At 44.4% G+C, this 17,814-nt stretch overlaps 1 protein-coding gene across 4 annotated transcripts in view; it reads right to left on the minus strand.

Annotated features, from left to right (window-relative positions):
* Nucleotides 1–882: 882 nt before the first annotated feature.
* Nucleotides 883–17,814, minus strand: part of RIN2 (Ras and Rab interactor 2) — a 239,885-nt gene continuing 222,953 nt past the window's right edge. For all 4 annotated transcript variants that reach the window (XM_028123720.2, XM_028123718.2, XM_028123721.2 and 1 more), the window contains 4 exons: nt 11,535–11,840; nt 9,593–9,724; nt 5,447–5,610; nt 883–2,740 (listed from right to left, as the gene is read on the minus strand). In XM_028123720.2, coding sequence (XP_027979521.1) covers nt 2,417–2,740; nt 5,447–5,610; nt 9,593–9,724; nt 11,535–11,840 — 926 coding nt within the window. In that variant the 3' untranslated portion in view covers nt 883–2,416. The remainder of the gene's footprint in view (nt 2,741–5,446; nt 5,611–9,592; nt 9,725–11,534; nt 11,841–17,814) is intronic.

Genomic DNA, 17,814 nt, shown 5'->3' on the forward strand with positions numbered 1-17,814 from the left:
TTGCACCAAAATCTGTTTCCTGGCAATTTGAGAAGTGAGAAATGTCTGCGTGGGGGGAAAAAAGTCAAGACACATGTTATGTTGTAATTTTAGCAGGGAAGCATTGCCCAATGACAAAACCAGGGGCTGTCTTGTGATGTTTTCTTCTGCTCACACGAATCTGTCCTATTTTGATCTCTCTCTAATCTCACTGAAGGCTGCCTCCCATTCAGATGTTGAGGTTTGCTTTAAATTGCTGTGCACTGATTTCTAAGGACCAGAACAATGACCTGAATTTGGAGGGTGGGGAGGACAGCTATGTGGGTTGAACTGTCCCCATTTTTAATTCATTGTAAATATAAAAAGCAGGCAGTTAATTCAGCTGTTGTTCTGATCTTTAAGTATCCATCCTACTGATGGGTTAGAAAAGTTCGTTCAGTCAAGGACTTATCAAGCACTTGTTTTCTGCCAGGATAATTCCAAGCACGGGAAAATGGTGGCAAAAAAGAGCGCCTGCCCTGCTGAATTTTGAAAGAGCACTTAACTCTCGAACAGGGCACTTCAGAGGTCACGTAAGAACGGTGGGGGGTTGTCTGTGGGGCCCTCCTGATTAACAGTGATTCTTCTCTAGGTCCAACGAAGCCACCTACTGTCCTAGATAACACTGGAAATCCTTTCAGACTGGAACACTATCTTTTCCTTCTGCTCCTGGATTTTTGCCTCATTATCAGTATATGGGCTCCTGCAAAAATGCAGACTTTTCCATTTCCTGTCTATGGATGGTCTCACCACAAACCCTGGTGTGCATTTCAGATTTGCATAACACCAGGTGGCGCATAATTATCTTCTGCTTTTTGAAGAAAGAAAAGGACAACTCAGTATTTCAAAAATCTTCACACATGATTATCATACAGTATTACAATGTATTATGTGCAAAATTCCATTTTAAAAAATCATTTACAAAAGGAAGTACAACACAGTATGTGCTGAGGGTTCTAGATGTACAGCAAAAGCTAAAAAAGGTACAAGGTACAAAGCCAACCAAATCAGATGACAATGCATCTTTACACAGTACAATAACGTGTTCTTGTGAGTACCTGTGTCACGTTGATACAGGACCCTCATACTTTGTGCACCCCCAAACAGGTCTCATAAAACATAAAGTTAACTTCACCATACATTCTTATAACACAGATGGGCTTTTTGGTGGCATCACGACCTCTTTTCCAAACAGCATCTTATTTCACTCAATGGAAGTCACATTATACACATGTGGTTTTTGCCCCCAAATAATTTGATGCTGTTCGTTTTGATTTATGTGGAAAAGGTAGGGGGAGTGTTATCCTTATTTTTTTTCCCCTCCTCCGGGGGTTTTCAAAATTGTTTCCAAAAGCAAATAACGTTGGACAGATTTTGCCAAATCTCACTGCATATTTACAGTATTTCAGCATAAGTGGATCCTTCCATTTCCTTTTACCACTTCCTTCCAGGAGTCTGAACCCGCAGACTTCACCCATTAGTCCTTTGTTAAGAGTCTGTTTTTCTCTCTCGACCTCTCTCTACATTCATTTCTCTCCTGATCCTCAGCATCACTTGGTCGACACACAAAAGAGCACAATACCACTGAGCGTGAACAAGGTAACAGTACATCAGATTTCCAAAGGCATTCTGTGGCCAGTGTCAGTAATACATTGCTTTAAGAAATCCAGCAGTCTTTCCCCACAAAGTTGCCAAAAATCCAGTTACAGAAGAGAGACATTTAAAAAATGTGATACTCTCAAATCCAGCAAGAGATTTCTTTTCGAATATTAAATGTTAAAATCACATGCATAATTATAGAATATTTTAAAGTTACAAAAATATTTTAAAAACCAATCCTGACAGTTTACCTGCAACTGCTATAAAAATTTCTATGAAATATATAAAAACACAAAGGCTCTTTGTAAAAAAAAAAAAGAAGAAGAAGAAGACAAAGAAAAGAAAGAAAAAGGAAGGAAGAAAGGAAGGAAGAAAGGATAGAGCCATCCACAGAACTGAGACATACCTGATGCACTGCATCGGACAGGCTTGGCAAACACCTGCTGTTGAATTGAAGAGCTTGCACCCTAAATGTTTATTCCGGACATATACGTACGTGTGAGCCAACCTAGAACCTGGCTGGGGGGTCGGTAGCAAACAATCTCAGGACACCTAAACTATCGAATGCAGTTCTTCCATCTCTGAAGGAGAATCCTACCGTTTCATGAACCTCAGCTACCTTGCCTGGGCAATGTGGCTAAGGACGCCCTTGGCCCAGTCAGCCTGTGGATGGCTTAGTCACTGAACCGAGGGGTCCCCAAGGAGGTGACTGACTGCTTTTCAAGCACAAGCACGTGGAAGCCAGAAGGCAAGGTTCCTAACCCCCCTTTGGATGCACCACGGGGGAGTCTCGTCTCTTCTATGAGGTGGTGAGATCTTCTTCCCCATTCTGGAAAATGACGCCGTAAGGATCGTTCTTGACGCGCTTGTAGACAAAGTGGAAGATGTGGGGCTGTGGCCGGCTGTGCAGCTCAGCCTTGATTTTCTGAGGGTAAGTGTCCTCAGCCAGCTGCTGCCATGTTTCGTCAACAAAGAGAAAGAGGCTGTACTCCTCAGGGTCCCCCACCTTGAACTTCTCGGCACAGAGCTGGCACACGTCCTCGGTGGTCACGTAAGGTCTCACGAGGAGGGTCTTTCCCGTGCAGCCACTGTTGACCTCCTGGAATGCAACTCGGAGGTAATTCTGCAGGTAGAGAGATGTGGGAGACCAATCAGAAGAGAAAACGAGTCAGAGCAATAAGCCAGCACGACGGTGCAAGGGCAAGGTTAACTCGTGAGCCGCACCCAGCTCTGGCTCTGTGGTAGGGCCCCCCAGGACAGCCCCAGCAGGACGCAAGGCCTCGGGTGGGAGGAAGGAGGCTGCTTGGAATTTGGACAATGGAGGCAAGAACTATACGGACTGAGTGGCTGTATTCTGATGTGCTGCAAATAAATACAAGGAGCAGGAAGTCCCCCAGAAAGCCAGGCTAAGAAAGCTCCGGTTAAGGGTGGGAACCGGATTCAATGCTGGGTTTATCCCCAGCCTGAAAAGTAAACCAACCAGCAAAAGAGCCCGCACCAGAAGTCACGTTTAAAACCCGAGGACACAAGAGCATGTACTAGGCTCACTTTGGACTACTTAGGCGTCTAATGACGCCTAAACAAAGGCAAGAATGTTCCCCGGGACCACAAGAGACTGCTGATGTTTGACCATTTTTCACCTCCCCAAGTGGCAGTTCCAGGTGGTTCAACCTCATCTGAGGCTCCAGGGGGACGGCAATGTGGAAAAACTAGGCCACAAGGCTCTGGGGATGGAGCTGACTGAGGGCAGGGGTTGTTGCAGGGAAACGAAAGGGAATTCTTGCAGGCGGGGCTCTGCGAACAGCGCCAGCACCTGCCATCCAGACGGACCGTCAACCTGTGACCTCACACGCGCCATGCCCGGGTGAGCTATCAAGAACCCTATGCTCATCCCAGGCTCTCCAGGATCCTTTTCATTTTCCACTTCACCAGGAATGAGGTGACCAGATAACACTGAGAATGCCCAGACAGAAAACAAATACGTTTCCCTTTCCTAAATCTGGCGCCCCAGCTCAGGAGTGAAGGGAAATGGTGCTCTCGGCCCAGAGTCCCACGTGGTTACCTTGAGGGTTTACTGGGTGGGTGGAAGGAAAGGCCCTTGGGAAGGACACTGAGCTCTGCACGTGTAAGAGGGCTCTGACAATCTTGAATTTGAACACCCTAGAGTATATGCATGTTCCATTTTACCAACCCCCTCCTCTCCCATCCCACTGCCCCCAACACTTGGCTCACACTCTTGGTCTGCATTAACCCACTGACGCCTGAAGAGAACTTGGTAAGGAAGTCTACACCATCCCCAGTTGACCAGAGAAGAAACTGAGGCATAGAAGAGCCAAGTAACTTGCTTCAGGCCACACAGCTCATGAGTGGGAAATCCAGTGTTCTAGAGTCTTCACCACTGTGGTGTGCCATCTCTCCAAAGTGAGGAGACCATCATGCATGTCCGTGACCCTGATTTAGGAGTTCCAAGCAGAGCTTTGCTTCTGCATTTTTGCTTTTACAACTGAGCTGAGCACTGACAGACAATTCCTTTCTTGGGTTATATTCTAAGAAGGTGTGTATATCCTGGATAAGAAAGGCCAGTGGGGAGGAGCTCTGTGGAATCTGGGGGCCCCGGGTTAGAAGCTCCAGATGCAGGCGGATAGATGGAAACATGAGCTTTTCTCATTTCTTCTGTTCTTCTCCTCAGAGGCTGTAGGACCTCAGGAATTTTCCTGACACCCAGCCAATATCACAGTATCCCAAGAGCCTGCATATGCTAAACCATTTAACACGTGCATAGTTCTTCAACAACCCCTTTAAGAGAGTGGGGGTGGGAGTGCAGTAGGCGTTCTTTTTAGATTTATGCTCTTGGGAATGTATTTCTGAGAACAGTGCTATCTTGGAGAAAGACTTGCTGATCTTGCCTTTCCATGATGGGCTAACTTTGAACCTCTGAGTATTTTCACAGCATCGAGAAGACAAAAAGGCAAGGAAGGTGATTCTGGACATAGAGACTAATCTGTCCTGCTTGGAAATTCCCCACATGACACACAGAAACAAAACCTAGTCAGGTTTTATAATCTGGTTCGAAACTTTGAAAACACTATTCAAAGACATTTGCGGACTTATTCATAATGTCACTGACTATGAGCAAATCAAGAGTTGTGTTGGGCAAGAAGTCTACTGCCTTAAACTGCCTTTCGTCCCTGAGAACCCAGCTCTTTGGGAACCCCACACTTCCAGCTCGTGGCCATGGAAAACTCTGGATGGGGATCCAAGCAGGATTTGTTTCAGATGCTTACTCTGAAACTCTGGCCCCACCTGGCTGCAGGAGCTGATGCTGCCCGTGAGATTCTGGAGTCTTCCGTCTTGAGGGGAGCGGGGAGAGAAAAAGAAAGAATAGGGAAGACATCACCTCTCCCTCTTCTCAGGGAGACCAGGTCTAACAGTGCCAGTTGCACTCGGCCGATCTGATAAAATAAAATACCCACTGCCTGTGCCAAGGGCTTCCTTCTTTTTGACTTCCTGTGTGCTCAGATGCTCCGCATCCATGCAGACCATTCTGGGAGAAATCTTGACTTAATCTGACTTTGTTTTCTTAAGGGCAGCAAAACTTGGGCCAAACCCACATGTATTATTTATTTACTTATTTATTTTTTAATTCAAAGAAAACAGAGAAGTGAAACAACAAGGTCAGAGAGTGGTTGAAAATATCCCTTTCCCCCGGATGATCTGACAAAGGGGGGACCTCAGGCGCCCCGAGCCATGTGAGCTGTGGGAGCTAGCACTGCCTCCCCGGAGGGTAGGGTGACATTCGGGACCCAAGCTGCCACTGCCAGCCACGTACCTGAAAGTCGTCCACCGAGGGGATGGTCCGGTTGGTGGTTCTCCGTTTGTGCCACTGCCTCAGGGTGTCCCTGGTCTCTGAGCTGAGCAGCCGAGCGGCTTGTTCTTCTTGGAAATTCTTTATCAGAGAAAGTGCCCCGTAGGCGCTTGTCAAGTAATAACCTCCTGGGAAGGGCAGAAAGAATGAGTTGTCCGGGGATTTAAACTCTGGTGATAACAGATGGGGGCAACAGAATCAGAGGCCATGCTTCCTATTGTCTCCATATGCACTTGCTTGTGGGACCAGAAGCTCGCGCCCTTCCCACCTTCTGCTGTCCTTCCCTCCCTCCATCCATCCATCCATCCTGTGGATGTACTGGAGGACCCCCGGCCTGTGTCGGCGCTAGGGGGCGCCGTCGGGCCAGGCTAACAGCACCCGTTTTCACTGCCGGAATTTCCATTCTCATGGGTGAGACATACAAAATCTCTAGATTATTTCAGTCAATTGTGAAAGTGCTTTATCGGGAAAGGTCAGGGCACTGAGGCCTGAAGGAGGCGGGGAGACACATGAGGGTAGTGGAGTCGAGCACTCCAGGCTTAGAATCATTTACTTCTTGAGCAGGAGTCCCCACATCTCTTGGCAATACTTACTTTTGTGCTTTTCTTTTAGGAATTAGTATTTCCTAAATTTTAAGTAAACTAAACATTTTGAGAGAACTGCACAGTGTACGAGTGTGCTCGCAATAACATGGGTTCTTCAAACTTCTTCCTTCCTGATTCCCTTTTTACCCTTACTTGGGGGCTAATGTAACACGACATTTAGGAAAAACTAATTCACAAGTGAAGGCAAGTGGGTGCACTTAACGAATGATTTATTGTGTTTAGTGAGTGTTACAAGCCTCGCAACACCTTGAGATGCATATAAGTGGGTTCACAGCTTGGTCCTCAACTATAATTAGATGCCTTTGGTGAACTGGTGAGCTCCACGCTAGTGGACCACTAGGGGACGCCCTGAATGTTTATTAAAAATTCCCTAATTGGGCTCCCCATATTTTAACTTGAGAGACACTTTTGTCAAAATATCTACTGAATTTCTATTGTGAGCCCAAGCCAGGTATAGAGCAGGAGGCAGGTTTTAAGAAACGGAATCTGAGTCCCTGCTTTACAGAAGTTTATGGATTTATTAAAGCAAACAGGTATAGTGGGTTTATTCATGCAGGATTCCAAGTTAGTTGTGATTAAATGAGTTTTGTTCATGGTCAAAGCGTTTAGCCACTAATGCAAGACTCTGAAGGACTCTCTCTCTTGTCAACAAGTGATGACAGTGTTTGAGGTGGCAACTGGTCTACCACCCGAGAAATGAACACAGCCCCCACAAACTGCATCGGACATGTAACTTAGAAAGGAACACACCTTTGTGATTTTCACGTCACTGATGGAGATATGGGGGGTTATGTCTTAGTGTAGCATCACCTAGCCCACTCTGGGCAATACAGGTCCCATGCACACAACAGGATACTTGTTTCGAGTTCCCTGAACAGCTTAAAGTCCCCACCACCTGAGTGCAAGTTCCCTATGGAACCTCCCACACGTTAGTATAGAGTTCTGAGTAGCTGATTTTTTTAATATTTGCCCTGTTAACAAATCAGCACATGGCTGAGTGTGAAACTCGGTGGTACAGAATTTAAATGCTACACAGAGGATTTCAAGAGCGATCAGCAGGGACTTAAACGTTCACATAAGGCTGTGTAGAGGTGTCAGTTTTGGAGGTAGGGCTTGGAGGGACCATTACAGTCAAGTTTGGGAGGGAGGGTGTTCCCTTTGGATGTCAAATTTTAGACTCCATAGCTCTGATCTGTCCAGGGCACTAAGGAGAAAACTCAAAATTCTGGGAGCCCAATGTTGACCACACTTTGAAACATGTGGATGCAATTAGAGGAAGGGTTACATGTCAGCAAAACTATAACCCTGACACAAGAGCAGTGCACTTAAGAGGGATTCTGTGACGCCTTTTCCGTAAATGAAACTACCTGCTTAAACAGCAGAAAAGAGACGTGGGCTGCTGCCCCAAAAACCAAAGAGGGCTTTGGGCAGGCCGCAGAGGGCTGGGTTGGTAATGCATGTCTTCCCCCCGGGTCTGCAGAGCTTCAGGTCCCTGACGTGCAGGCCGGGTCTGTAACTGCAGCCAACCCGACTGGGCTGGCCTGTTTTCCCAAGGAAAGAAGCCAGGAAGCCCAAGACGGTAAGTGGAGGCGGGTTCTAGTTTAAGTGCAAGCTCACTGGCGGCTCCAAACATTCACTCTCTGGGTCCTCGTCTTTCTTTTTTATGTGATTCCTGGAGGTGAGGACAGCCACCTGCCCATCTGTCACCAACACGGTGCCCAGGGCAGTGCCTTGCTCTGGGGAAACGCTGGGACGGGTGGCAGGAAGGGGCTGTCTCAGTCCTCGGGCCACAAGATGTAAGCATATGTTTGTCCTAAGTATACATTGTCAGCAACAGAATGGTAATTTTCTGAGTGAAACTGACATGCCCCTTCCCCAAAGTCCCAAGAGTTTGACATACTCATTCCTAGAATTAAGCATGATTAGAGCTCCCAACAACTAAGACAACGCCCAGACGCATATGAAATTGTAATAATAATGCAGTAGAAGAAAGGAAAGCAGGGCATGGAGACTAAGGTATGCGTCTATTGGTCCTTGGACAAAACCACACGTTTTCCCTTCTCCTGTTAAATCCCGGAACAGGTGAGGAAAGCTCCAGGCAGGATCTTGGGGGTTCATCATGGAATGTCTGGTTCCAGGGTGATGAATATTAGTGAGGGGAGGGGTAAACGGGGGAAAGGCTAAGGGGATCAAAGAAGTTCATTTATATCTCTCTGGGGTGGGGGGATAGGATGAAAATATATTCATCACTAATCCTGAGTAAGCACTATCCCTCAAGGAGTGGGAAGGGTATACTTTGTACCTTGGGGGCTCCAGGGAGGACAGACCCTCCGAAAAAAAGGCCAAGCACTGAGGACTTAGGGGGTTAAGAGATACATTCTGGGGGTGACAATGCACTTCAGTTTCCCTCCAGGGAAGGAAAATCCCAGTATGACACATACCCTGCAGAATCCAATCAGCACATGGACCTTTTTACTTAAGGCCAGACTAAAACTCAGCAGAGAAAAGAAAAACCAAAAAACAAAAACAGTTCTATGCAACAATTCACCACTCAGGGGCCATCTGGGCTCATGAAAATGGATTAACAGGATTCACAATGCAAAGACCCTGATTCGTTCTCCTTTAAAAAGACAAGCTCACATAAGAGCCCCAGTTATTTCTGCTTTTCAAGGCTGTGCACCACAATGACAAACATCCCATTTATTTCCAGGGTAAAATACCTAACCAATGTGCAAGGAGAAGGAACTTCTGCTAAGACATGTTGGGGTCAGGCAGGTACAAGAAGGAGACTGAACTGACAAGGTAAGTTGAAAGCAACTTTACTCCGCTGCATTTGTATTTTAGCAGTGAGCAGATATAATTATTTAAATAGAAAAGAAAATCAATGCTGTTTTCATCTTGAGAACAAAATTTTTTAAACAGATGAAAACAAAAGGCCAGCCTTCATCCGTCTCACTGATAGAACAACAGGATATTCTTCTGGTAGTGAACATATTCTCTCATAAAGGTTTATACCTTCCTTCTTCCTTAAGGAAACCATTTCTTTTTAGAAATGGCATTTTTTTTCTATTGAGTAATTTTTTTTATCACAATTAACCAATCTCGATGAAGTATATTTATGGCTGGGTTCTGTTTTTTAGTTTTTTTGACTTTCCCATATTTTCTACAATGAATATGAATTACTTTTATAATTAGAAAAGAGTCAGCACATTCTTTTAAATCAAAAAAGAAATTAAAACCATAGTTAACCATTACAATGTCAAAAAAGCACCCCCATGACTGCTGAATGGGCATGGGGTTTTATCTTGGGGTGATGAAAATCTATTATTTTGGGGGGGCAAAAGAGAGGTGGTGGGCTGCACAAAACTGTGAAGGTACCAAATGTCACTGAATAGTTCACTTTAAAATAGCTAATCTGCTGCTATGTGAATTTCACTTCAAGAAAAAAAAATGAAAACAAAATAAAGGCACCCCAGTTCCTTCCATGGCTTCAAGCGATTGTTACCTTCTCCGTGTAACAGCGATGGGTCTAAGAGCTCCATCATATACTCAATTTCAGTGTCGAGTTCCAACATGTCACACTGAGCTATGACGTAGGTCAGGACTGGTAAAAAATCGTCGGCTCCGTACATCCTCCCTGGGATCGGAAGAAAGGGGAAGATGGGAATATTTTTACCAACATTTCTTTCTTTCATAGCCTACGCGTACTGCTTTTATTAGATAGCTAGGAGTCATCTGGGGAAATGTGCTATTCATAAACAGGGGTGGGTGTTTCTGGAATCCTATGCAGCCTGTGACCCTCCTGGCTGCTCATGTCAGAGACCAGCCCTAACATACAATTTCAGAATGAAATGTCTGCGAGTCAATGGACACATGAAAGATTTTCTCCATGCTTTCATGATACGCCTCAAGTTATGCAACAGAACAGAGTACTTGCAAATAGTTTAACTTTCAGCAAGTAGTATTATAAAACATTTACTAAGTATCTACTTACTATGTTAATCCTTTGTGAATTCTACTGTGTTGCTCACTGCTTTCTGTGGAAATTAATCATCAACATAATGACAGGACCAAACTCTGACCAGGAAAAAACTGCGCTCTGTTCAATGTGAGCACACAGTTAATTTATTTAAATGTGCAAATTCAGTATATGTCAAATAGATACATTCAATTAATATATGGCAAAAAATTTTTTTAGTCCTTATTGCTACTTTTCATTATATAAGTGAGTCTCAACTCGGGGTGACTGTGCCCCCCCACAGGGGAATCTGGCATTGTCTGGAGACATTTTTTTTTGGTCATGATTAGAGGGTGGGGTGCAAATGACATTCAGAATGCCGATAAACTCCAAACAGGAAGCAGCCCCCACAATAAAGAATTATCCATTTTAAATGTCATTAGTGCTAAGGCTGAGAAATTGTGCATCAGAAGAGCATAATCCTGCACCAACACCATTTTAGAACTTATACAAATGCTTGTGTGAACTGCAGAAAATACCCTTCCTGTACGAGAAATATATTTGCAAATTTCAGAGGTGATGTTCATATGCTATCACGACCGGCTCAAGAGCTCACATTTTAATGTCTTTGCCCAACAATATGCAAAGTGCACACACATTCCCATCTACCCAAGTGGTGGTTAATACAGCCTGTGTTTTTTCTCTGTTGCTTTTCCATGAAGCAATTTTACTTAGAGGAAAAGTCAATCACAGGCTCACTGAAACCCCAGTACTATGCAGGGTCCAATCACTAGCCATGAATCATGGTGACTCCTGGGTCTATAAGAAGCAGAACTGAGGAAATCCGAGGACTTACTTTTGAACCATGTAATTCTTTTGTGAATTCAATGACATTGCTTCAGCAGATAAGGGAGAACCAATGAAATGGTTGTACTGAAGTCATTATCATTATTAAGTGCTCCGTGTTTGACCCATGCTGGACGTAGATCATTGACACAAAACCTCACTGGCCAAAATGTAGTAATGATAATTGCTAATATTTCCATCGTGCTTGGGTCTATGCCTGCATTGCCTCATCTAATCCCCGCTTTATGAAGGACAGGATCAGATTCAATGACAGGCATAGAAACTTCAGTTTAGAAGTAGATTAAGGGAGCCAAAGCCCCATAGTTAATGAACTCATTCACAGAGTTAGGATTTGACTTCAGTCTCCAGAGACTGAAGCCGCATCCACTGCTCTGAACTAAATCTTTAACAAATTGGCATCATACAAGAATCTTGTTGCCTCAACCGCTACCTCTTCTTGGTAATACCCATCTGTTGCAAGTGACCAATTTGCCAGACACCAGCGTGTCACTTGTATTTTTTGTGAGCTGCTTGGTGAAATCAAGAGATCAAAACAAAGAGGAACTGGGAATCGGAGAGCCTGACGTGTCCCCGGCCACATCCCTGGCCCTGGTGGGAAGTGCCAGAAGCCTGGGCAACTCACCTGAGTTGTTCTCCATGACAGTGTAAATAAGTTTGCAGACCCTCAGCAGCAGCATGACTTTCTTCTCCGGTGAATACATCTTCTGCATGGTCATGAATTTGACTTTGATTTTCTCCACGTCCACAATATCAGGAGTTGGGGCGAAGACCCCCAGCTCCTGGGGGTTCCTCTGCCGCACAAGCTGCAGGTTCTCCTTGAGTTGCTTCCACGAACCGTCAGCCATGTGGAAGTCCCTCAGCATGGCCTCCACGTGCCCCTTGAGGGGCTTTAAGATGCACTTGTGCATGGCTTTTTCCAGCACCACATCTGCGAAAGAAAGTGCAGCTACTGTGACCATTGTCTGAAGAAAGAAGAAATGCAAGGTCTGCTTTCTCAGGATGGACATGTGCAACTCTGCATTGGCTATGGGGCAGACAGGTTATCACTTCACACCCGCCCAACCAACAAAACTGAGCAGTGCCACCGCTCCTCACACTCCAGCACGTTTTCTGAAAAGCCGGGGAAAGTGAATCTTCCCTAATAAATTCCTATGTTTTTTGTTTTGTTTTGTTTTTTGCAGAGAGTCAATACAATGAAATAGATTTTGTTTTAACTATTTTTATGCCCCCTCCCCCATGAGCACAGGTGAATATTCTAGAAGACATTCTTTTGACCCACTGATCATCTGGTTGACAGGTAAATAAATATATTTTTTCAAAGGAGAGAAGATTTAAGATTTCTTCAAATATTTTGAGAGAAAATAAGTTCACCTAAATACACACATTACCTTAAATGAATTCTGGACCCCAAATTTTTTATTTCATTTGCTATAAAGAGTGTTAGTGGGACACTGGATGAAATCTGAATAAAGTCTGCAGGTCAGGTACTAGTGTGAACACTCAATCTGTGGTAATTTTACTGTAGTTTTGTAACAAGATATCTGTTTTTAGGAAATACACACTGAGCATTTAGGGGTAAAGGGACACAATGTCTGCAACTAGTTCTGAAATGGTTCAGAAAAAAGAAGGGTGTATGTGTGTGCGTGTAAATGTTGTGTGTGTGTGCGTGCATGTGCAAAGAGAAAGGAGGAGAATGAAAATGACAAAGAGCTAACGTTCAGGGAATCAGGATAAAGGGTAGACATGATTGCAACTTTTCTGTATGTCTGAAATGATTTCAAAATAAAAATTTTTTAAATTTTGAAATGTGTTTCTGGCTAGAGTTTGGAAATACCTTTAGGTGTGGAAGGCATTATTTTTCCCTCTTTCTTTGAATGGTTGCTCAATGAAGTAGCTCTCTTGGCTGACAGTAAAGTGACCATAAATCTGGAGATTCAGACTGATGATGATTTATATAATCCTAATCTCTCTGCTTTTTCAACATCAGCTTTCCAATCTCAAATGTTTGCCCGTTCTCATCAAAGCTACCTGGGTAGCCAGACCTCATCTATGAGACTTTAATGTGATTCTCTTTTGGAAGCCCATGGATCTGTTTCCTTATAAAACTGGAAATAGTTATCTCTCTGGATTTGGGAATTCCTGACATTGATTCAGATCACAATGCATCCAAATTACCACCTATTATTAGAAGGTCAGGAACAAAGAGAAATCTAAGCCGGATGCACAAACATGGGAAAAACAATTTTCCCATAACCGAAAGTTAAAACTCATGCCAAAGTTAATGCTGACCCCACAATGATCTGCTTCTCCAGCCCAAGTTTTATTTATTTTTTCCTCTGCCTCTATGTCCAGGAGATCTGTGCTTAAATTTAGAGCTTTATACCGCGATAGAAGTCAAGGTTGAAGCAAAAGAGGTTAGAAAGTAAGAAGAAAAACAGAATAAACATTTTCACTTGACATCTGGCACTGAAACAAACTACTTGATCTATACTGGTTCTGTTGTGTTAATAAACCCTATGACGTTATAGCATCTTTGACTTTACCCTAAATGATCATTACATTGAAAGGCCAATGATAGCAATTGATACTGAGCTTTCAGTTGGGCTAGGCTATAAGTGCTTTACTTATTAGCTCATCTAATTCTTACAACAACTCTTACTTTTGCAAAATACTAATATTATTTTACAAATGAGGGGGCAGAGATTTGGAGACATCTAATGGCTTGCTTGAGGCTGCACAACTATTTTAAACAATCACATTGCTTTCCAAAGTAAATGATCTCTTAATTCTCAAGGTCAAGGTGCTTTAAAAACATTTGCCTGTTTATTCCTCTCTATCTAAAGGTCACACAAGCCCCATTCATGGTTATAAGTGACCACTACCCTGTTAGAATGAGGTCACCAAGGGGGGGCAAAAGTACATGAACATGGATAGCGGCGTGATTCATAATCACCCCAAACTGGAAGCCATCCAAAGGCCTACTATCCCAGTGGAATGGAGAGAAGGATATATTCGTAGAATGGAATTCAGAAAATGGAATTCAGACAATGGAAGATTCATTCCATGGAAAAGAGCACACTGCTGCTTCTGATGCAACTGGATGAATCTCAGAGATACAATGCTGTGTGAAAAAAGCCAGACATAAAAGAGTATCTCCTTTAGCATTTCATTTATATAATAAAATTCAAAAGCAGGCACAACTGAATCTATGATGACAGAAGTCAGGATGGCAGTCACCCCTAGGAATACATGAGGCTGTGGGAGGATCTTTCTGGGGAGATGGAGAGGTTCTATGTCTGGATCTGGGTGGAGGCTACCTGTGTGTGCTCATATGTGAAATCTGTCAGGCTGAGCAGTTAAGATTTGAACGTTTTAGGAATCAAACCAACAGAGAACAACTGGAGACCAGCTTGAGATTTTTACCTTGAATCCCAAGGGCAACTTTTAACCTCAGGGTGAGCCTGGTCATCTCTGAGCCAGAGTGTTGACATGAATCATCTATCTATACAAGGTTCTGTGCTGTTCCCCGGGGACAAGGGCACAAAGCCCATTACCAGTGAGCCAGAGACCCTCGTGCAACTCATCTTTGCCACCAGGGAAGGACACTGGTCTTTGTGCCATAGACTCCCACTCTCAGGAATGATGCTGTGGAAATCTTTTGTTAGGATGGTTAAAACCTGAGATCCATTGCCAAGTGCCCATTCTCTTAAAATCAAAAACGAAAAAAAAAAGACCAGTGTTAATTTTTTTTAAAGGTTTTATTTATTGGGCGCCTGGGTGGCTCAGTTGGTTAAGCGACTGCCTTCAGCTCAGGTCATGATCCTGGAGTCCCGGGATCGAGTCCCGCATCGAGCTCCCTGCTCAGCGGGGAGTTTATTTGAGAGAGAGAGAATGAGAGGTAGAGAGCATGAGAGGGAAGAGGGTCAGAGGGAGAAGCAGACTCCCTGCTGATCAGGGAGCCCGACGCGGGACTCGATCCCGGGACTCCAGGATCATGACCTGAGCCGAAGGCAGTCGCTTAACCAACTGAGCCACCCAGGCGCCCCTTAAGTATACTTTTTAAAGATCATAATTTAGAAATAAGGCTGGTCTCTTTGCATTCTTTTCTAGGACTTTACTCCTAAACCCTGCCCTCCTAAAATCCTTAATAGGTACAAAGAATAGAAAAAATAAAGTTCAAATAACAGGGATTTGGAACCCACCTGGTTCTCTCCAATAGGAAAAACAGATTCTACTCAAAAAGCAAGAGGGAAAAATGATTTGGGGAAACAAAAGGAACAGAAAATCTTTCAGAATGTGGACTAGCCCAGGAAAGAAAAAAAAAAAAAGAAAAGAACAGATCAGTCACATTTCTTGTAAGTTACTACTACCTGTTGTTTTCTACTATCTGCAGTTGCTTAAAATCCAAGAAAACAAAATCTTTTGAACTGTGAGAACAATGGTACTATTCTAGACATGTTATATACACCGACTCTTCAAATACTCAAAGAAACCCCATGGGGGGAGGACTATTCTGTTTCATTTTCTAGATGAGGGAACAAACCCGGGGAGATCAATACCACACAGCTTGCAAGAAGGCAAGCCAGGATTCGAACCCAAGAAATCTGGTCCTGTCAATTGCATTTATCCACAAACAAACAAACATACAAAGGACAAGAAAATACTAGAGAACTGTTTGAAATACAGTGTTTTGAATTTTCGAAACCAAACGTTAGCTGAATGACCAAAATAAAATGAAGCGAATTTTCCGAAAATATTTAGATAAATCCTATCAATTGTTCCCAAGGCTCATGCGAGAGGGGGAAATGGTAAAGAGCATGGCAGAGGCTTAGATGCTCCCTGGCTTAATGAGCCCCAATATAATAATGTATAGGAAGTGTACGATGTGTTGGCCTCTGGTGCTGTGGTCACTCCTTATCAGGAATGGAAGACAGAAGCCCTGTCTCTGTTGCTTCACTCTGACCGACAGCACAGATACCAAAGAAGGTCGGAGTTCAGACAGGGAAGCATCACAAGACTGGCTCATGCATCAGCTTGAGTACTTTCTGCTTATCCACTGCTGCCTAGGGGGAAGTGAGAGCCTGGGAGGTTAAGGTGAAGTCCAGGCGCGTGTCTTTGAAAGAACACTAGGAACAGGAGGCCTGGCAGCCAGCCCGGCTCTATCTTTCTAAGCAGCTTTGGCCAAGTCAGTTCACCTCTCTGTCATTGCCTTGAACTTCTGACCTGCCATCTCATTGCCCACAGAAAGTGAGAAGGAACTAGCACCCTGAATGATGGCCCAAACAAAACAAAATAATAAATGGCATTCTCTGGGAGATTCTAACAGTACGAAAAATCTAAGCGACATAATGTCCAAAATGTACAGGCGGCAACCTAAAGTTAGTTGACAAAGATAAAAGATGAGGTCACATGGCCTCTCGGTTTATTTGAGTTCTGGCATTCTGGTTATTATTATTTTTTTTTTTTTAAAGGAAAGTGACAGAAATCGAAGCTACTGTTCGAAATTTCAAATGGTGAAGTTACACTTGTATAATCGCTACAATGTATTGAGCTTCCTCTGAACAGTTCTTGTTCCAAGGGGGGTCATCCGAGGGGGTTCTACGTATGACCCCCCTGTATGTTAACCCTCATGTCAGCGGTGGGAGGTGGACCCCAGGGCCATCCTCATTGTGCAGGTGCACAAGCAGCTTAGAAGTCAAATGATGCTCCCAGGGTGGTAGACTGGCCGCAAGCCTGTCGCTGGGGCCAACAAGTCAAGACAGCATGATGGGCTCTGTACAAGAACAGTGAAACGAGCTGGGTATTTTCTTTTATGCACTAACCTATCTTCCTTTGACTGCTTAATTGGATTAAGGATTAGAACTGACATTGACTGGGTGTCGGTGTGTTGCAAGCACTGTTATGCACTTTACACAGATTTAGGATTTAAATCACTCTTCAGCTGAAATGAGTACATAATCCCTATTTGTTTTAGCTTGGGTTCTCCCAGAAGCCAACCTTGAGACAGGGACTCAAGTGTGAGTAGTTCATTTGGGAGGTGAGCCTGGGAAGCACCGGAAGCAGATGAGGGGAGTGGGATGGGAAAGAAGGCAGCCAACGTTGCGTGCTCTATTAAGCCAGTTATTACTGGGGGCAGCTGGAGCTCAACCAGCTCAACCCCGTGGGAAGTCCAAGACACAGCGTAGAGCATGACTCAGAGGGGAGGCAGCTGAGGTATTTATACACCTGTTCCCTTTCAGGCTCCGGGAGAGTGGAGAGGGCATTCATCTCTCAGCCGTTCCATCTGCCCTGGACAAGAGCTCTGGGGGCATGAGAAAGTGTCAGGCAACATGTCTTAGGCACTGCCAGTTGGAAATCAAACAAGTAAGTGAGTATCCAGGGCGGGGCAGGCACAATGTGTCTAGTTCACGTTATGTATGAAGAAACAGAGGCACAGATATGTTAAGACACATGACCAAGCACACACAGATCATCGGCAGCAGAGCTAGGACTCCAAACCCAACAGTCCTGCCTGAGCATGTACTCTGAACCACCAGACACTCCTGCCTTACAGCTGAGTAATTTATCCATCCTGTCTTAGCAGAGCTGGGATGGGACACCCAGGCAGCCACAACAGAACTTTGCTACTCCTCTGTACCAACCTCTCCTAAAAAGCAGACCACCTGGTGTTCAAGCGGCTCTTGGGTTACATGTGAAGTCCACATGAGCCGTTTTCTACTTTGTGACCTTGAGGGGAGAAGATGACCTTTCCAGGCCTCACTTCCTCATCTATAAAATGGGATCACTCACAGCTTCCCAGTGGGATTGCTGAGAGGATCGGGTGAGATCCCACAGGGTGAGCACTTCCTATGCACCTGTCGCCTGGTCAACAGGCAAGAATCACTGGCCCCCTCTGTTCCTTT

Source organism: Eumetopias jubatus, unplaced genomic scaffold (assembly GCF_037043125.1).
Source record: "Eumetopias jubatus isolate StellerSeaLion01/CBP00866 unplaced genomic scaffold, mEumJub1_p1.0 scaffold_9, whole genome shotgun sequence".
Classification (NCBI taxonomy): domain Eukaryota; kingdom Metazoa; phylum Chordata; class Mammalia; order Carnivora; family Otariidae; genus Eumetopias; species Eumetopias jubatus.